This window comes from Anoplopoma fimbria, chromosome 23 (assembly GCF_027596085.1).
Source record: "Anoplopoma fimbria isolate UVic2021 breed Golden Eagle Sablefish chromosome 23, Afim_UVic_2022, whole genome shotgun sequence".
Classification (NCBI taxonomy): domain Eukaryota; kingdom Metazoa; phylum Chordata; class Actinopteri; order Perciformes; family Anoplopomatidae; genus Anoplopoma; species Anoplopoma fimbria.
The window spans coordinates 12,371,437-12,393,406 of record NC_072471.1 but is presented as its reverse complement, the minus strand read 5'-3'; the positions used below and the strand labels follow the sequence as shown (position 1 = coordinate 12,393,406).

The 21,970-nt window shown below is 41.3% G+C and overlaps 1 protein-coding gene across 1 annotated transcript; it reads left to right on the top strand.

The window, feature by feature from the left end:
- Positions 1-11,911: 11,911 nt before the first annotated feature.
- LOC129112668 (leucine-rich repeat neuronal protein 3) lies at positions 11,912-14,041 on the top strand. The gene has a single exon (XM_054624865.1). The coding sequence runs from the start codon at positions 11,912-11,914 to the stop codon at positions 14,039-14,041; it is 2,130 nt and encodes a 709-aa protein (XP_054480840.1).
- The last annotated feature ends 7,929 nt before the right edge of the window (positions 14,042-21,970 follow it).

The window sequence follows — 21,970 nt, the reverse complement described above, 5'->3', positions numbered from 1 at the left end:
CATTCAGGGCTTTTGTGTAATTAAAACACACACACACACACACACACACACACACACACACACACACACACACACACACACACACACACACACACACACACACACACACACACACACACACACATCGCGTTCACCATCGTCGCTCCACCTGCTTGTGTGTGCCCCTACACCTACACATCCGAGGATCCCGCTGGAGAAAGAGAAAAGAGGGGAAGGTATTCACTAATCCTCTAACTGCATTGGAGCGCCTCTCTACCCTCTCTCCATCTCTCTCAACCCCCCCTCCCACTTCATCTCTCACCCCCTCCCCTATGTCCAAAATGTATGTCATCCAGCAGACGTATTACTCATGAATATGTCAAAGGCAGATAAACAGATAATGGCCGATAATGACAAATGTGATTTCCATCAAGGGGGTCGGGGGCTACTGAATGTGATTGCTGTAATCTTCTGTAGAGACGTGTCTGCGTGCATTTGTGTGTGTGTGCGCTTGTTCCCGGTGATGGATACAATAGATTCTGGCCTCCACAGTGTGAATGACTCACCCCAAAGCAGCTGCTCAATATGAAACCCACAGACAAATGCCACATGAGAGCCATCATGCCCTCGCATCAGACGCCACGCTGAGAAAAACCTCGGCCCACACAATGTGTTTTGTTCTCACTTCGAATTATGTGACTACCTGCTGAGCCAAGGGTCGCTTGTAGCTTATATTGTAATATTCAGCCATCAGCTTTTCACAACTGGTCCTTGAGCACAAATGTTTATGAAGGGTTTCGGACGGTGGTGATTTCGTGCCGTGCAAAATACAGCTCCAAACAGTTTGTGGGGTTCAATATTAAGTATACACTTCTATCATAACATTGTAGCCATGTTGCCACGTTCCTCCCCCCGTGGTGATAAAAACAGTAAAGCAAAGCAGTAATGGGTTGCTTTATTAATTTGGGCACATTTCTTCAAAACAAATCAATATTACATGTCCACACTGAGTCATACACTTACAGTGAGTGGCTTCGCGAATTGCCTATTGATCCGCGTGTGAAACAGTGTGTGTGTGTGTGTGTGTGTGTGTGTGTGTGTGTGTGTGTGTGTGTGTGTGTGTGTGTGTGTGTGTGTGTGTGTGTGTGTGTGTGTGAAGGGGTGGAAAAGGGCTTGTGCCTGCAGTGGCCTTGTGGAGGCTCGGAGAGCGTGATAGGCAGCACACTGTGGGTGCTTCATATTCATTTCTCTGGAAGCAGAGGGCAGCAGGTTCCTGTGAGGTGAGACGATGTAAGGGTGCCAAACGCTTCAACCGGTTCACACTCAATGTGGAGTTCAGGAAGACTACACTATTGCACCATCAAAACCAAATTAATCTCAAGATCTTTTTTTCCCCATAATGGTGGTAACAAGATGCCTCAGGATCTATCAAGGCTCCTGAGTGAAATGCATGTAAACATATTCGCAAGACGGCTGCAGGGGATCAGCCTGTGCAGTCAAGCATAGGCTCTCTGATGGCATCCTGTTCCCAAACAAACACAGGTATCCATTAAAATGGAATAAGCACAGGCAGAGGGCAAAAGGAACAGGGGGGAACAGAGTGCTCTGCATGTTTTTATTTTCTAAGAATCTGGTGGATGGTCTGTATTAGACCCAAAGTGTATGAAAAGACACAAAGAAAGAGAAAAAAAAAAAACTGAAGATGAAAACATGCTTTGAAGGCAGCATATGTGACATTTTGCTGTTCAGCCCATATCAAAAGGTTAGAAACGGAAGGGACGGCTTCTTTGTAACTGATGACATTTGCTTTTACATTAGCATTTTAAGTATTTAGCTAGCACACGTTGCTGTGGGTACAATGTGACGATGGGACCACGGCGCCTTAGCTAAAAGGTGTTCTAAGAAAGGATCACGTATAATAGAGAAGCGTCAGGTATTTGGGAAACAAGAACTAAGACTGATGGTGACTCATGATGAAGATGCAAACAAAAAAGCAACAAAAAAAAATCACAAGTTATTAATTACTAATTAGTCTGCAATTCTGCACATTCATATCAGAGTTGGACATGATAGGGACATATGACGGTGATGCAGTTTCAAACACGGGCAGAGAAGAGGGAGGACATCTTAAGAGCTACTGCTGTGCCATCCATCTGTTCTGCATTCAGATTGATACATATAGGCCCTCAGTGCACTAATGAAAAGCTTTGTGCAGTCCGTTTCAAGAGGCCAAACCAAGTTTTCATGCATTGATGGAGCCGCGAATAATTATGCATAGATTTTGCATGCATAGACAGACACAAATTGCCTGTATATACATACATTGGCGGAAACAGGCACGAAATGCACATGTATGTATAGCAATGACCGTCTCCAAATCAGCCCAGTCATTGAATAGACACAAAGCCAGGGTGCCATTTGAAAGTGCCGTATGTTGCGTCTGTTTTAGCTGAGGGAGAGAGTAGCAGAGAGTGAAAACAGAACGAGAAAGCCCATATCAAACCCCATGAAATCATAATAAAGAGGTCCAAGCCAGCGATAAATGCATTTCAGTGGCATATAATGATTGATTCCGTCTGCCGTAGGAGCTTATTCCCTGCAGGCTTGTGGCCCCTTGACCAGCCATATATTATTCATATAAATATAGATAGCTGCGCATCTAAGAGGCAGCACACATGCCACATTTGCACCTGCAGATTCAATTTGGCTCTGACTTTGAGGGATATGCCGCTGGCTCCGTTCCCCCCTGCCAGTCCCCCCTCCATCTCTCCCTCCTCACGCCTCCCCCTTTCATTCTGGCTAGTAGCTATACATGGAACATTATGCAGATTTTTTGTCAAGAGTGAGTGCGATTATGTTGGGGGAGAAATGAGTGTTGGAATGTGTTCGCTACGCCTTTGACCTTATCAGCGGCAGCCTTAAGCTGAATACCTTGCCTTAATTTTAATAGATGCAGCACTATGAGAATTAGACAAGGGGATGTAGCTGTACTCCTTCACTGTGTGGTGCGTTATGCATGCATTATGCGAATGAGCTTGGGTATGTTTTTTTTTTTGTTTTGTTTCTCCGTGAGGGCAAAGTTACGTGTGCTTGCGTCTGGAAATGCGTGTATATTTCTATGTATTTTTGTGTGTGTTCCCGTGTAATGTGTGTGGGCATGAGTGCAGGTGTGTGTGCTGTTATGTTTGATTGTGCAGCACGTGTGTTCTCCCTCGCTCAGCCCAAGGGCATGTCTTTTTCCAGAAAAAGGGCTGAAATACCAGAGATCAGGGTCCCATGGTTAATTTGGAACATTGATTTTACATTAACAGTTGACTCGCCACTGAGTAATAGCCATACACGTGGAGATGTAAGGGGAAAGGTTTCCATCCACTCCCACACAGGAAGCCCATATAGGAAGCTTTCATTATGCATACACACTGAATTGAAGGGTTCCTTTAATGGACTCTCCTTTACCTTGGAGAAAGCATAATAGTAAATCAATGAGGTGAAGAGCGGAGGGAGTGACAGTAAAGCCTTTCAGAGGTACCCGCCCACTAAGGGGGTTACCCAGAATGTCTATAGGAAGTGGCTTGGTTGCGTCATGGCTGCCCTGGCTGGGTCCAGTGTCCACTGGGAGGAAGCTTCATAGTAGTGCCGTGTTTTCAATCATCTTCTATCACTTACGTTCCCTTGATTTTCAAATTATAGGAAACTATTAACCCACTGAAAGAAAAATACAAAATCTACAAAAAGCTTAGCCATACTAAAACCGCTTTGTAGTTACAGCAAGAAGGATATTTGCAAAACACTGATACCGGTTCTCCAACCATGTGTCAAAGAAAATTTGCCGTGATTTAAGCCTTTTGACAATTTATTTTAAGCTTATTGGAGCTTTAAATTGTTTTCCTCATATTAAAAAAAATCATGAAGGAATACTTAACCTTTCAGTTCATTTGACAATTGGAGAAACATATGTTTTCTTTGAAACAATAGGTAACACACCTCTAATGTTACATTATTGTAAAGTGACAATAATGTAACAGTAATCAGTAATGTGAATAAATCAGAATATGTACAAAGTATGGATAATATTTCATTTCAGCTGTAAATAAAAATGGATTTAAAGTGACTAAGAGTGAGGTGCAAACTGCTCTGGCAGAAAAAAAGACCAGGCATGTAAAGATGGCAGAGTGTAGTGAAGAACTGAGGATCACCGCTCATGAGTCTGGTAGACAGTGACGCACCGGGTGGAATGCGATTGGCTCAGGACCGAACCACATCCGGTGGACTTTAGGGGGTTACAAAAAAGTCATGATGCACGGGCCAAAAGAAGCTCATACTCGGACACAGACATTAGTAATTAGGAAATAGCAACTACTGAGACAAACAGTCAGACTGGATGCTGATAGACTAGAATTGGCACAGCAGGGCTGACAAGTATTGAGAAGGCAATTAGGCCAACAGCGAAAGAGCAGCGAGACAGAAGGATGCCCAGGAAGAAAGACAGGAAGCTGGATACGCAGGGAGACTAAATTAAATGCCTATTTTCTAAATAGTCCATGACTTGGGTGGATCATGATGCAAGTGGGAAACATAAGGAGAAATGTTCAACATAAGGGTTGGAAGACAAAAGGAAAACTGTGAGAGTGCAGGATGAAAATAACAAGGTTTATAAAAAGAGATGTGGGGGTTGCAATATAAGAAAAAGGGATGAAGAAGAAAGAACCTGAGAGGGAGGGAGGGAGGGACTTGAAGAAGAAAGCCTTGCAAGGCTTATTACCAGTGGATCAAAATTCCCAGTGAACCATTTGTACAATACACAGGCTATTCTCCTGAAAGACGAGGCAATTCGGCTGCGCCCTACTTTCCACTTACGTCTGACCTTTATGTCTTCCGCCCAGTTTTACCACAGTGAGCGTAATGTCTACCTCTCAGCAGATGCAATACCACCTTGTTACAACTTAAACCGTGCAGGACTCATAATCATCTCCCCGAGGGCCAATATGCTCCCCGCACCTAAATCTCGACTTGTTCCACAGCTCAGGTATCACAACTGTTCTGTTTCATGCATGTCATAACCCTCACAGATATTCTGTATTGTATAATAAATAATTTTATTTTTTACATTAACGGTAGGTCAACCTGTCGCCACACAGGGCATTCATGAGCACCAGACCTGCAAACAAAGCAATCATCTTTACTTCCCTGCTCCGCTAAACCTCATCCAAGCCCTGTGAAGCGAGGGGGAGGATTTATAACTCATTTCAATAAACAGCATAAAACAAATAGTTCTGCCCGGCTGTTTGGCGGAAGGACCGACCTGAGTCAGGCTCGCCTGAATTAGCGCCGCAGAGCCACCAGGACCAATGCTTTCTGCCCCTCCTGTGCACACTCATTAATTTAAAGTGGTCGTATCTCACTGGTCTCTAATCAAACTGTATTTGTGCCGCTGCTGTCCGGAACAGCCAGTGTTAGTGTAATGGAGGTGGCCCAGTGGGAAAGTGAGTGTGAGGTGTTGCCAAGATCTGAATGGAAAAGCTTTTCACCTTGACAGCAGCTGAACCTCTTAAATGTAGCCGCGTCCCAAATCAGGTACATCATGATTAGTCTGGCACCCTTTCCAGATGAGAGCAAATGGTTTCCGAATTGCGCATTTTCGAGCACGTAAGTCATTAAATTCCCTCAACACCTTAAGTTTGTGCCTGTGTCTAATTAATATTACTGAACAAAACAAATAAATAAAATAGTTTTCACCTGACAACAACAATGAGCCAACCTAAATGTGGAGCATTTTAATGAGAACTGGTTCCAGCTTTTTCCTGAAATGTCAAATGTCACGCTAATTAAGAGTGGATTATGTGCCTAATGAGGATTCATGGCATACCTGTTCATAATGGTGATGCAATGACAGCCATTTCTCAACAGCCTCTCAGTTGGAATATGTCAATAATGCTACAGATAAAGTAACTCCCAACTCTTAATGGTGATGCAACAGCACTTCCAAAAAAAGTGATTTTTAAAAATAACAGATTGAATACCAACCACCCTGTAAATCTGCATGAAATTGGCCCTAGGATCATGTATATATATTTGTTTTAAGAGGCTATAATTTACAATTTTTTGTTAATAGCAATGGATCAAATGAATGTGTATATTATGGAAAGTGTCTCTTGTAGTTGCTAGTGAACCAGGTTTTTTAAACTCCTAAATATTTACATCAGTATTTTCTTTATAAAAGTTGGGCTATAATCATTTTCACCCGACTGCTCTCCTTATGGGGGGCTTTATAGTGTATTTTAGCTCATTATTTTTTTCTTCTTAGCTCTGGCAGAAAGCTGTTTTCAACGAAAAAACTCTTAACACCCACAGTACACTACCTGTCAATCACCAAAAAGCAGATAGACGGAATTAGACACTAGCTGGTGAACATAGTGGAGCATTTAGCAGCTAAAGGGCTGAATATTTCCACCAGGAGTTAGTGCAGACCGACCTAGAGCTGTAAGGGAGTAAACATTTGACTTTATGGCCAGAAACAGGACTTCCAATAAATAGTCATTCTTCTCCATATCTGATGGATGCTAAAAGGCAACTGTATGCTTAAAAGATAAAAATTTAAAAAGGCAATATGTCAATGTTGTGTACTCAGTTTGTGGCCAAAACATCAGTCATTGCAGGTTTAACCTTGTTGTTCAGTGTAACAAACCTAGCTGTGTTTCTAACAGTTAGGGCAGTCCTCAAACAAGCAAGATACCAGGAGCTTGTTTGCTGTAATGTTCATAGTCAGGATTAAAACTGGTGAAAGTGAAAAGCCTATGGGCTAGACTGTCAGCCTGCTACAGTAATGGAGGTGCTTTGGAGACCATGGCTTGAATGATTGCCCCCCCCCCTTTTCCTCTGACAACTGGGAACTCGTGTTAACTCCATGAGTGAACACCTTAGCCTGACCTATAAAGGGCTTCTATTGGCTTCCCGACCAAATGTCAACACTTAGGCTTAAATGTGTAAGTGCAGTTAGACATTACATTTCGGGAGATCACATTTCAAGCCCTTTCGGTTATATTGCTAGCTGTTAATTACGTATCTCTGTACACAAGGTTTGCAAAGGCATTTGCAGGCACATATTACAAGCATCCATCCTTTAATTATATTTGCCCCAACCATATTAACCACATTGCTCTTGGTGAAGCCAAATGCAAGTCATGCCAACAAAATACACCACAACATTTATTTTTTCTCGTTTTCTTCCAATCTTTGACTGGCTAATACTTTGGCTTCATGGGCTTGCAAAGGTTAATATATCCTGCAATGACAGCATTCTGAGGGTCACCAGAGGTTAATACACCACTGCTAAGTTCCTCCTCTAGCAAGTCATTTTGTCCTCCAGATCTGTTCTCTCCCTTCTGCCTCCCCTCTCCATCGCAATTACTGGCAACTGAGTAGCGGATTGTTGGAAATTAGCTCTACATGGTAGCAGTGGGTGGGGGTGTGTGTGTGTGTGTGTGTGTGCGTCTGTGTGGGGTTGCGCCTGGGTAGCTTGACTGGACCTGTTACTAATAGGCTAGTACAAGTGTGTGGACTCCATAGCCACAGCAGTCACGGCTGCATAGCTTCAAAAATATAGACTGCCTCTTCAGTGGGCTTCACATAATGCGCTCGTACAATACCAATTTACCTGTTCAACTGCCTGTGCATGATGAGGATAGTTCACTTAAGATGATGCAGTTTGGCACAATATTCCCACTTCATAACAAAGCGTAATGAAATGCAGTTTCTGTGCCCTTAACAAGCCACATTTTCTTCCAGCCAGACAAGCATTCTTAACGGAGGCTCTGTTGTTGAAAGCTTTTCAATTTTGCTGACGTGCTGCGACACCTCTTGATTAACTACACTGAGCTCTGAGGATGTTCCACTTGTCATTGACATTCAGCTAATCTGAAAGCGAGCATTGTACAAACATTTTCTTAGTTGTATTTCATGGCCGTCTTGCCTCGATTGTCTTTATTCCAAACTGTTTTATTACATAACTAAGTCATTGGCTCAACACTATTCCGCTCAGGCCGCAAGCATGCCTGAAGATTGGGTGCATTTGCCACATCAGACACGTTGCCACACAAGATGTCACCTCTGATTCAGTCAGCTTCTCCTTATGAATGACTCCTACTGTTTTTTCCTTCATGCAGCCCTGCATTGGGACCTCAGCTGACTCCCAAGATACTGTAAATTAAACCTGATTTCAATATATCATTGTCAAGACTAGAGCCCAAAGTAGCAAACTGTCCAGATATAAGGTCCATTAAGACCCATTTTAGTATTAGTTTTTATTATATATTTAGATCATTAGTCAATGATGTTATACTAATTAATGACTCAAAAGACATCAAATGAGGCAATTTATCAGATTCTGCACAGCTCCCTCTGGGAACTTTTCACACATGCAACAGTACTTGATACTTTACCTCAAACTTAACGGTTAGAATAATAATTTGATAGAGCTAAAGCGATACATTTATTTAATTGACTCGTCGATCATTCTAAATAGACCTGCCACAATTTTGCTTGACGGTTCAAGTAATTATTTTAAGATGAACATTGAACATGTGAATTTATTATTTGATCCATTAAGGACTGTTGCTCGGACAAAACAAACAATATAATATAATATATATATATATATATATATATATATATATATATATATATATATGTCAGACACTTTATAGACCAAACTATTACTCAATTATCGAATAATAATCTGCCAAAATGCTTCCATTCCAAACTTTGACAGTAACTGTAATTTTGCAGTCAAAATTAAGTGGTGGCATTTGGGAAACAATACACACACTAGTGGCCACACCAAAGCCTAAAATCTCTATTAAAATGGACCAAGTATTAAATGATCATTAACAGCATTGTATCCTCCTTCATTGGCAGTGAAATATATTGCGTTTGCTGGCCACACCATCTTGCAAATTGTCCGGTAAAGCCTTCCTAATCCCATCCCAGATATTCGCCAGATATCAGACATTAAATTTTAAACTAAAAATAAATATTAATTGTCTTTGTCAATCTGTCTCTTTCTACCTCTCATTACCATGATGTCCTGCTCTCATCTTTCTTCAAGCTCACGAAAATCTGATGCAGAAACACCTTATTTAATGTTTTGTGAAAATAGTGCAGCACTATTTCTTCTTCCACACTAACACTTCACATTCAAAGACTTTAGTCCAGATTGCTGCAAAGCCTATAACAGAAAATATTGATCATAAAAATGAAAGCCATTGCTTAAAAACATCCCAAAAGACACAACCAACATCACCGGTAGAATAGTAACAGCACACCCGAGCCACCTGCAGTGATTGCCCAATAATGCTCTACACAATAATAGCTAACCTGACCACATTACACTGCTGGTAATTGTGATTGCTAAAGAGAGCAACCAGAGCGAGCAGAGGTGAGACCCAAACGCTGTAGGCTGAATTACAGATTATGGCCTTTTGTTTCCAGGGCACGGATCGACTGCATAGCCCACAATGAAGTGCCAGTGCTGAGGGAGAGAGGCTAAACCCTGTTTATCAGAATGCTCTGGGTGTTGTAGCTTATTAAAGAGCCAGGTGCTTTTGAGAAATAATCCCGCCCCCTCTCTCTTTCACTCACTCTCGTTCCACTAGCTCCTTGTCTGCCTTCCATCCTCCCTCGCCCCTCGAAAAACCAGATTCCAGCCAATGAGGTGGAGAAATGAACCCCTGGCTTTGCTTCGCCATCGGGGCAAACTGTAGCGTTTCTGCCTCCTGAGGAAGACAAAAAATTATGTTTATATATATATATAAACATATTTTTTTCTCTTCTTCATCTCCGCCATTGCCACTTAGGTGGAGACAGAGAGGGTGTTGAAATGAAACCATCTCTCTTTTCTTGTTCTCACTATCTGGCCACTTCCTCTCTTGATTCTTTCCATTTCATCCCGTCTCTCTTGACACTCTTATAGGCCTGAAATATCACAAGCACCATCAAACCTGTTCAGTAAGAGGCAGTTACATACCACAAATTACATGGTGCCCTTCAACTGTGGACTTTCTGCCATAACAGGAGAGGACAGAACATTGATAATGTGATGCTAAAAGAGGCACTACATGAAGAAGAGATATCTGACTCTCATGCAAGAGCATGACAGTACAGCATGTGAATAGTTTCTCAAACAATTCAGGCTTGAATAAAGATATTTATGGGCAATTTAATCAATATTACATCAAAAATGGCAAATAATCAAATCTGCTCTCTGTTTGTTGATTTGTTAGCCTTGTAATGTTTGTTTAAGCTTTTGCTGTTATATGTGCCACATTTCACAACATGGATAATACTTAGTATTATATATTATATATTAATAGCATATGCCTAAAATTCTAAAAAGCCTTAATAGTTTTTGACATGTCAATGAAACACCTAAGAAAATAAAAACTAGACATTTTAAATGGCTTAAAAATACTACTCATACATACCTGCATCTCTAAAATAAAGTTTTGTTCTGCATGTACCTGAGTGTTGGGTACAACATCACTCCCTGTCTACAGTGCACTATATGAACCCACCATCATTTAATAAAGTGTCCAAATTCTGAATGGAAAATGTATACACTAAACTTCCACAGTAGAATGAAATTAGTCAATTGCATGTAAATTACTTTCTGTAAAAAAGTGTGAGTGATGATACCAAGTGACAATGACTCATAAGTGTTGAAAGTACTGAATGAATGAACCTTTTCAGACACAGTTAAGGTGTCACTTTTTTTTTTTTCAATGTGTCATTTTGAAGAATTCTGTAAAATGTAATTTAACAAAAAGCCACAGATAAGAATTTTGGCAATCTCTTCTTGACCTTTGATTATTGTTATTTGTAAACGTTTGTCCATGACCATAAATATGCTGTTTCTTTTCTTCCTTAAGAATGAATGTGTCTATAGATCCTAACATTGCGGTATTTCACAAAAGTATTAAATCTGATTGGTGTGCAGATTTCTTGATTTCAAAGATTGCATCTTCTCACAAACAGGTGCAGGCTGCATCTGTGACAAATGCGTGGTTAGCATGTACAGCTCAACTGTCTTAATGTGGTGTGTGTCATTGGCTGCCCGTCTACTTGTTGCCATAGTGACTGACATATTCCTGTGTCTTTAAGCAGCCTGCCCCGAAGGCTAATGCTTAAGCCCTAGGCTGTCTGCCATTTAAGAATCTTAATAAAGCCTTTCTATTTAACCAATAATAGACCCACCCTGCTATCATCAGTACTGAATGCCATATTGTGGGGGCATATCGGAACGTCCCCAGAATGAAGTCTAGAAGGTCAAGTAGATATAAATCCACTGTTCTATATCTTGAAGGGAGCGTGCACAAATGTCAACATGCATCAGTGTGCCTAAGACAAATGTCAATATGCCCAAATCCCTCTCTTATGAAATTCCTTGACCACGTCCAGTGTCATGAAATTCTCACACCGCTTCTCTTTGTCTCGTTTGTCTTACACAGGTAGGAATGGACTGGGCCGTGGACTCTGGAACCTAGTGACAACAATCAATGAGGACATCCATCTTTAAAGAGATTTTTTATGGATACCTATGAATGTGCTTAACATAAATCCTTTGAGGTATAATATCAGTCCATCATCTTTTTATTTTTTTCCCCAATCCCACCTTCTCGGCTCTGCCTGACTGCAGCCTTGGCCCCGAACCCTGACACCTGCAGGCAGCAGTGAGTGATTGGTCATTACATCCAAGGGCGTCTACACAGCAAGACAAAAAACCCCAGGGAGCCCTGCTGCAGTTGGTGGTGGCAGTGGCAAGGGGCGTTGAGTCAATCGCCTCAGCAGCTGCAGCAAATGATTCATTATTTGTGAAGTTAACAGCTCAGACCACTTAATCTACAAGGACCAATTTCTTACTGGAGGGAAACGGTCCAATATGAAGGACGTGTCATTCGTGGATCGTCTCTTTGTCGGCTTGGCCATGGCCTCTTTTGTTGTGGCCACAGAGGAGAGGCCTGATTGCCCCAAGCTCTGTGTATGTGAGATTAGACCCTGGTTTTCTCCAACTTCAGTGTACATGGAGGCTCAGACAGTTGACTGTAATGACTTGGGACTCTTTAGCCTGCCGGAACAATTACCAGTGGGCACACAAGTACTATTACTGCAAACAAACAATGTTGCCAAAATTGACAAACCTTTGGATTACCTGGCCAACATCACAGAGATTGATTTATCGCAAAACAATTTATCCTCTATCAGGGATGTCCACCTGGGGAATCTTCCTCATCTGCTGTCCCTTCATATGGAGGAAAATTGGATACGAGAGTTGCCTGAGCGAAGTCTTGCTGAGGTGGCTAACCTTCAGGAGCTCTACATGAATCACAACCTCATCTCCTCAATTTCCCCGATGGCTTTTCAGGGTCTCGGCAACCTTGTGCGACTCCACCTAAATTCTAACAAGCTGAAGGCCATTAAAAGAGAGTGGTTCGAGCCCATGACAAATCTGGAGATCCTGATGATTGGCGAGAATCCTATCCTTTCTATCGATGATATGAACTTCAAACCTCTCAGTAACCTACGCAGCCTGGTTCTCACCAGAATGAACCTGTCTCAACTTCCTGAAGATGCACTGGCTGGTCTTGATAACTTAGAGAGCATCTCGTTCTATGATAATATCTTCTCTGAGGTGCCTCATTCTGCCCTGAAAAATGCAAAAAATCTTAAGTTTTTGGATCTAAATAAAAACCCAATTGCGAGGATACAGAGAGGAGACTTTGTGGATATGCTCCATCTGAAAGAACTGGGGATTAATAGCATGCCAGATCTAGTTTCCATCGACAGCTTTGCCCTGAATAACCTCCCCGAGCTGACCAAAATAGAAGCCACCAACAATCCTAGACTCTCCTATATCCATCCTAATGCTTTCTACAAACTACCGCGGCTGGAGACCCTAATGCTAAATGGCAACGCGCTCAGTGCCCTTCACAGGATTACTGTCGAGTCCCTCCCAAATCTCAGAGAGGTTAGCATGCACAGCAACCCCATCCGCTGTGACTGCGTAGTCCGCTGGATGAACATGAACAAGACAAACCTTCGCTTCATGGAGCCTGATTCACTGTACTGCGTGGAGCCGCCAGAGTACGAGGGCCAGCATGTCCGACAGGTGCACTTCAGGGAGATGATGGAAATTTGTCTGCCACTTATTTCTCCCGAAAGCATGCCTGGGCACATTAAAGCACGGAATGGGAGCTCGGTGTCCCTCCATTGTCGGGCCTTCGCTGAACCAGAGCCGGAAATCTACTGGATCACCCCGTCCGGTACCAGGGTCCTGCCTAACACCGTGTCTGACAAGTTCTACATGCACCCAGAGGGAACTTTTGATATCTATGATGTAACAGAAAAAGAAGCCGGTCTTTACACTTGTGTTGCCCATAATCTGGTTGGAGCTGATCTTAAATCTGTTTCAGTAGAGGTGAATGGATATTTTCCCCAACCTACAAATGGGTCTCTGAATGTCATAATCAAATCTGTGGAGACAAACTCCATCCTGGTTTCGTGGAAGGCCGGCCATGGCACCTTGGCCCCAAACATTAAATGGTACACAGGATCAGATGCTAACCATCCCACCACGGCATTTACCACCAGGGTCCCCTCTGACGTCCAGGTCTACAACCTTACCCATCTCAGTCCTGCCACTCTGTACAAAGTCTGTGTGGATGTCGGCAGCATCCACTACAACCATGACACCAAATGTGTCAATGTCACCACTAAAGGATTAGAGCTGGCAGCCAAGGACACAGAAAAATGGGACGCAGCAGTAATCACCGTCTTTGGTGTGCTCTTGGCTGTGATTTCAGTGGCATGCCTGCTTATTTATGTGTCTCTGAGGAACCATCACCTTTATGGGGATATAAGGAAATGCGACTCCAAAGCTTCGCTGACACCAGTGGAAGCTACCGGTATGCACTCTCCTTTCTTTACAAAGCTGTGGGTTTCGGGTAAGGGACTGCCAAGTGGAGTCAAAGTGAAAGCCACAGTCATAAATGTATCTGACAATGCCTTTTAAGAAGCGCAGCTTTGTAGAGCACCACACACCAACTACACTGAATGGACAAGGCCATGGGCAGGGGTGGAGAGATCTGTAGTACTTTTTCAAAGGCATACCCACTGCTGGTCCTCGGCTCAGATACATTGGCAAATCTATTATTGGACTGGGATGGAACAGTTTAAAATAGACTACATGCTCTCCCAGTTTCAACCCCAGCTGAAGTGGTGGCTTTGTAACCGCTACATCAAACCAAGCTAACATCAACAGAAAGGGGCATTTACTGCAAAACAATATATTTCAAAACCATTCATACAGAAATGCAGGCAGAGAAAAGAAAGTGAAGATGATGATGATGATGATGATGGTCAACTCTCTTGTATTTGACTGTTAAATGTGTTCAGAGTTGTGGAACTGTCTGTGTGGTCCCAAGCAATACCGTCTGTGCTTTGTCAAACATCCATAGACGAGTTAGAGATACAGTAATAACACCTGTCTATAATGGGAAGAGAGATTTAGTAGAGTAGACAAATTACAGTGACTATGGTGTAAGCCTTTTGATGAAATATAAACCCCCCTTTTCTATTTAAAATGGATTCTTGATTTTTCATGGAAATATTGTTATATATTCTATTATGTTGATGTAACGACGAATCATCTGTATCCGAACAGTTTAAATGGGTTTTAAATTAAGGCGAGGGGCAGCATACTTTTGATTACAACGTCACATTAAGCTTAATGAAATTCAGCTACAAAATGAGTATCTAGAGAGGACATTTGCCAAATGGCTGTTTATGCTGTGTAGTTCTCATTGCAACGGTGACTAGGAAAAAAAACAAAACGTGTGGGACTAAAACAAATATGACAGGTTGATTAAAACTGAGGTGATTAATGTATTATCTCCTCACAAAGTGGTCTGTTATGCCCTGGTAAGTGCCTACAACAAGAACTACATGAGGTAAACAGAGAAGAAACAGAAGAAACAGCAAAACATGGCCAAGTCATCATTGCAGAACCACAAGCTATTTTCCGGTACTTTTAGTGGGAATACTCTCTCTCAGTATTTTTAGCATACATATTTTAAGAAAACATTTCGTTGTTGCTTTGGGTGTAAAGTTAAAAAGCCATTTTTATATTAACTGTATTATATGTGATCAATGGGCACAACAGACTAATTAAGTAAAGTGCTAAGAAAAAAATAAATGTCATTGTTTCTTTTACAAACAATTGCCTAGTTTTTTCCTTTTCTTTATTCTCATATTTGTCATGATGCACTAGATTTCTTTCAAATTAAAATGCATGGCATTACAATTATACTACTTTTATTTTAGTCGTCATCCAACACAGGGTAATGTCAACTGTTTAATTACTTTTGTGTGTGACATTTCAACTGCAAGCATGTGAAACACAATATTCATAATGACCAAGTAGTACAGATGGAGTCTTTTGAGCCAGGCCATGGGGGAAAAAAGTCAGGAGACTTCAGCTGAATGGTTGAATGGTCGTCCTAACCCAGGGAGAAAAAAGAAAAAACAGCAACAAAAGAACAGAACTCATTAGCCGCCTCATTGAGAACATGTTCGTCCTTCAGCTGGTCTGAATATAGTCACTGTGGTACAGCTACAGCTGCTGCTGCCTGTGCTTAGGCAGGGACACAGCGTCCCTATGACAGAGAGATAAAGTACAGTGCTGAAAAATCAACGCATGGTGGGAGTGAGCCGAGTCGGAGCTTTAGGACTCCCATTTTATTTGTCTTACTGAATTATCCAGCACACAGAACATTTCACATGAGAAAGCCAAGCATGATGAATGGCTGTCAGAGGCAGAGTGACATGGTGGATTTATCAAACAGGCCCTGACGCTCATACATCAGGCCAGCCTTCAGCACCACGGACAGAGGCTTTTAGAGCCGAGCCATCTGTCAAAGACAAAGGGAGTTAAAATATGACGCAGTGTGCTCCTCAGGTACCGCTCAGGTCAGACCCAGTCTGTCTCTTTGCAAATACAGGCACAAATACAGATTCACAGAGCAGCCTGGCAGAGCTGAGAACTGTATCAACATATACAACAACAAAAAAACATGTGGAGGTAAAAGCAAACACAAATTCAAGGTTACTAGCAGCATTCCGTCCCTCTCAGTCGGCTTGCTCGGAAAGAAAACAACATGACAGCAGAGGAAGAAGCCACTAAATGAGTTCACCAAAGCAGCTCAAAGCTTGCCATATTTGTCCATGATTTAATGACATACTTGAGTGAATAAGCTGAATGAGAGCATGTAACTCATCTCTCCTGCCGTCTGTCCCAATCTCATGCATTTCCTCCATCTTGTTCTTTTCTCTCTCTTTCTCTCTCTCTGTCTCTCGCCTCGCCGTTGATGCTCTCCATCCACTGGCACGCATTTTGAGTTTGGGTGATAGCTTTTTTTTTTTTTGTACATTCAAAGCAACCTATATTAGAAGAAAAAAAAAACCCCTCTGGATTTAACTTAAATCCCACATGAAAAGAACCAGTGAGCTGCCACCATTTAATCTGCAGTGAGGAAGGAAAAATAATGTTTCTCGCTGAATCTTCAAATATTTCAAATATTAAAACCACCTTGTTCTATTCAAAAAAGCCATCTGCTCTGAGGCAGATATAAAAGCATGCTCAGTGAAGGCTTATAGAGAGATGGTTACATATTAATTTTAATATTGCAAGGATCATTGTCAGGGGGCCTGAGATTCAAAGGTTCAATCCAGCAGTGGGAGGGGAACGTTCAATAGTGCATTTATTTATTTCATTTTTAACAAAAAGCAGTCATTAAGTCAGTGACTGGCAGGTTATTTTCCTTTTGGATTATTATATGAAAAAATGTATTACTGGAAATTTAAATTTGTGAGCCAGCTCAAAGGTGATAGTAGAACTCAGATGATTTAGTTAAATGCTCTTCTACTCTTCTACTAAATTCCTGGAGCATGTGGGAAGGTAATATTTTCACACTTTGTATTTCATTGTTCTCCAACTAGCTCATATCAATGATAGTCTTATTCTGACAACTGCCTGATTAAATACTAAATATTGTGTTCTTTTTCTTCCCCTTTTCTACTGCAATAGAAAAATATTCAAAATTCCCCTCTCGCTGAGATAAGTTGAAAAAAAATGATATATTACTGTTACAGCTACAGAGAGCAAGCATGAGCTGCTACAGGCACTTTTATATGTTTGAATTATCAGCTTAATAAAGTTACAAACTTCCACGTACAGCAGGTCAGCCAGTGTAGCTACAGGCTACTACATTCAAATGAAAAGTGAAATGTCAACATGCATTTACAATCCTGCTGCTAGCACTATGTTTAATGCCATTGCTTGCTTTTAAGAGGCGCTTATAGCCGGCTATTGGAGGAACAAATAGATGACCTATGGTTTGCAATAACAAAGCAGGGATCGTTTTCATGACCAAATAGAAATAGATTTGCCTCTTGGAGTCATATGACAGGAAAAAAATATGGCAAACCTTTATCAATAAAACAATTTCCATGCAGCATAGTAGGTTGTTTCGTGTTCTATCACCCTTTGATGTGTTTACACCGACCTGACTTTACTTTGGATGACAGGTGAATTTTTCATACACACCACGTATCATCAGCGGGCAAGAATTTGCCCAGCGCATCGCCATTCTGAACATGCATTGCTGTGTATTTCCTGAAAAGTAGAGACAGAATGTCACACCGGATTTGGTACGGCTCGTCAGCAAGCAACCAGTCAAAAGCCATTTGTGTATGGGCCTTTCTGCTCTGTCTGGCCTCTTCTTGTCTCCATTTCCATAGCCATCACTCCCAAGGCGTCTCCAACGTGCAGCTGAAGAAAAGCTTTTTTTCCCCTAAGCCTTTGCAGAGCATAGACATAACCACATGAGTATGCACAGACATCCACGTGCATGCAAAACGATTAACATACAGGGAAAGTGTCCCACCAAAACATAGCTGCTATTAGTCACTTCCATTTCCATTTCCTGCACCTGACAGAGTCATGCTTTTGCATTTACATATTTCCTGTGATTCACAACTTGCACGTTATCACTGAAATTCCAATTTAAAAGAGGAAGTTCACCTGACCTACTGATAAATACAGGTCAATAACCGGGATTGAATGTGGAAATAATATTACACAACAGGGGGCTTTTCTGCTAATTGAAACCCCCATCCACAAATAGATGATTGGTTTCCTGAGCCGCTGATTGATTGCTGCCTCCCTTTGTCCGTTTACTCTATGAAATGGGCATGGAGCCGATCGATGCGAGGATTAATGAGTTATTCACATGCATGTGCTCACATTAATGATGGATTGGGATTGGGGGGGAAGAGGGGGGGAGCTGTGCCTAACAAGCAAGGACATGGAGGAACACCCTTTTCTTAGTAGGTTTTATAAAGCAACGTCAACATCGTGACACAGGTGCACCATCGCTCCCATCAGAGTCATTAGCGCTACCTCGGCCATCGATATTCATGGCAGCCCGCATTAATCATCACTGAACATTAATGTCCTGTTGTGAAACGGTGGAAGAGCCACCTACAGTTATAGTCTCTGTGTAAGTACCACCTTTTAACTGCGGGCTAATGCTTCACTCAGAACCATCTGTAAAACGACCGGCTGCAGGCAGATGGGAGAATTAAAGGAGAGTTGAGTAATAGTTGTTGATGCAGGTTACAACTTTGAAGTCAGTCTCCAGGGCATTTTTTAATTGAAATAATGAATACTCTTATAACTAATATTTGCAAAAGCATGAATAAATGCCAATTTACTCACTGGTAATTATGCACTGGCCAAATTGATAGAGCATCTGTGCAAACTGTCACAGTTTTCATATAACCAGGGGAGAGTTAGAAAATGAGGACATGGAAAATTATGGGAAATTATAAAAAACTTTAACTTCAGTGAGTTTAAGTTTTATGTGCAAGAGTGTTTAATAAACAACACAGAAACATAGAGGAAAAATAAATTACATACATAAAAATCCATGTAATGGTGTCTCTTTAATGTCACTTCAGTGCCATATTTTCTTAACCCCTTACCATTGCGGGAAAATTTGCCTAAAACGCCTATCCAAGGCATACCCAAAGTAAATTGAAAGCTGTTCTTGAACCATTTGGAGTACATGCATGGTTTTGGTCTCTTTTGAAAGGTAACACCTTTCAAAAGAGACCAACTAAGGTTTTTTCCCCAACAGAATCACTCTAAGTGCTACTGGCATTGAGTAATAGAAGTTTGAACACACTGAAGTAGAAGGTTTTTATTTCCGCCTGAATATTTTTTTGCAAATAGATGTAGCTGATACTTATGGACTGGAAAACACAATGGGACCACAGCATGAAGCCTTACCTAGTCCCAGTTCAAATTTGATAACAATACCACAGAAAATGAATATTTTACACACGTTTTTCTAAGGGTATGTCTAGGCGTTCCCAAAAAAAGGCCATTTGGAGACTCCAAAGGACCCTTGGTAACCATGGTCACTTACCTAGGCTAAAAAGGCTACTAGTCTCATAATTATTTATATTATTATTTAATATTTGTTATTAATTATACCGTTTCGCCATTATTGACGTCTCCAAAACTCTCAGAAACCACACTTTACGCCTTTTACGCACGGACACGCACAGAGCTGGCAACAGCTGTTGGCGTTACGCATTGGAATTCCTCGTTGTGGCTTTAGATAAACCCCTGAAGCGGCATATCGTTGTTTTTGAAATTTCACTGGCTATACGAAGCATCAATCATCGGAGCAATCGGTTGCCATTGGCTCGCTCTTTAGACGCGAGAAGAGAGGCTGGCCCTTTCCGTCAACGCGCACTCTCGTTGGCTATTGTCGGCTGTAGACTGGACATGGAAGCTCCTAATGGGTCAAATGAGGTGTCAATCGAAAGGTCAGAGTGCAGCGGCCATGTGGATAGTGAGATTTCGGCAATGTTTACATTCTAACAAGCGTTACTACGGAAACTACATAAACAATTCGGCGAATCTGCCGGCTAATTTGAAATGATGCAACAGCAGTCCGTGAGTGTTTATTGATGTAATAATGTGTTCTGGACTAAATACTTTACTGGATTGGATCGTCTGGACCTTTGCCAATGTAAGAAGACCGTTTTTGTCTGAATGTTATTGACCTGTGGATTACTATTGAATGTTATTGATCTGTGGATTACTATGAGGCTTCAGAGGTGAGTTGACACAAGTTTGTAACTGTTTGTTTGTTTGGTGGTGGACTGACAGAGGCGGTGATTGTACCTGCTGTTGTGATCGGATCTTGAAATGGTTTGCATCAATCGAATCACAAGAATCTTAGCTTTCCAAAGATATGTCGCATCAGTACCTACCTATACATAGCAGTGGTGTAAATAACACGTTTACACAAAACAGTGCGAGGGCCCGTCCTCGGGCCGTCAGAGCGGTTACTTTTGTTGTCAGAGTTTTACTCTTTGCAGCAATTCCTAAATTGCATCTTTTCAAAGAGCAGATAAAATTAAGCAATTCGGTCACGATAATAATAAGCAACAAAATCTTAGAGGGAAAGCAGATAACAGCATGACAGGAAAAAACAGCAAACACAAAAGACTCTAAGACACAATACAAAACAGAAAAATAAAGGTTTGTTTTCAGATTGCTGGCACGTCTAAATAAATGAGTGATTCTGTTGACCAGTGAGTGAGGTGTTAACGCAGACTGGCCAAAATAAATCCAAACAAAGGGAGAGGAATTAAGATAGACTGAAAAAGAAGGAAAAATAAATACTACTGCACCAGCCATTGTGCACTCTTTTTTTATCTTGAAATATCTTAATGATAAACACTTGTATTATTCTGTCAGCTACAACGGCTAGGGCCCCATTCTAAAAATGTGGCTTGATTTATTCAAGCTTATGATCCTGTTTATTGTGGTCTGTCTAACTTGGTTCTTTGTTGGTTCAGTTTAAGTTTTCAATAGTTAATTCTAGATGAAATTATCAAGAACACTGTGTTCCCATTTTTAAATGAGGCAACATGAGTAAAAACCATAATCAGTTCATGGCAGCTGACAAAACCCTCATAAATCAGATTAAAGGCACTTTATTAAATTGAGATATTAAACTGTATGACCAGTTTCCACCAAAGTGAGTCCTGAATCTAATGTAAATATTTTGCCTATGATTAAATGTCCGGTTGAATTGATCTTTTTGCTATTTTTTTTAATAGTAAATTTGGATTGGTTCTTTGTAAGATTGGTTGGTCTTTTAAGTTGTTGTCTATTTTGTCTTTTCTTGATCTAACATGCCAGAGATGACAACAAAATCTAGTAACAAATTCTTACAAGAACAGTTTAATTTCCCTCAAAAGTTTATCAGCATCTGGTGCTAAACCGGATTACAACTAACTTTTACTGGGCCCTTTTCACTCCTCCTCAATGTATAACTATAACCTGGTGTTTGGTATTCTTAATTTCTTCTTAATCTCAGAAAATGCTAAATGTTGTCAGTTTTCTGAACCACATTTCAGAAACAGTCCTTTGCTAAGCTCCAGAGAGTTTGTGTACGATAGGAATACGTCTATGGCCTAAATAAAAATGGCTGCGTGTGTCTCTTTCATCATAACGGGTGGCCTTATTCTTTGATGTAATGACGTTGGGTGGATAGACGGATGGATTTTATTAGATGGGGGCCGAGGCTCATGAGGGCCATTCAACGGAGGAACACATCAGTGCAGATAAAGCGCTGTACCTCTCCCTGCTATGTTTCAAATGACTGTCCATACCTGAGCTAACAGTGACCATATTTACACACAATATATATATTTTTTTGTCCCTTGCTCAGGTGTTCATGCTAATAAAGCTTAAGGAAAAGGATGTCTTTGTATGCGTCTCCCTGCCGTCTGTCAGAGCTATTTACACCGGAATTTTAAACTTGCTCTTAAAATGAACACACAAATGGCTGTGGTGCAC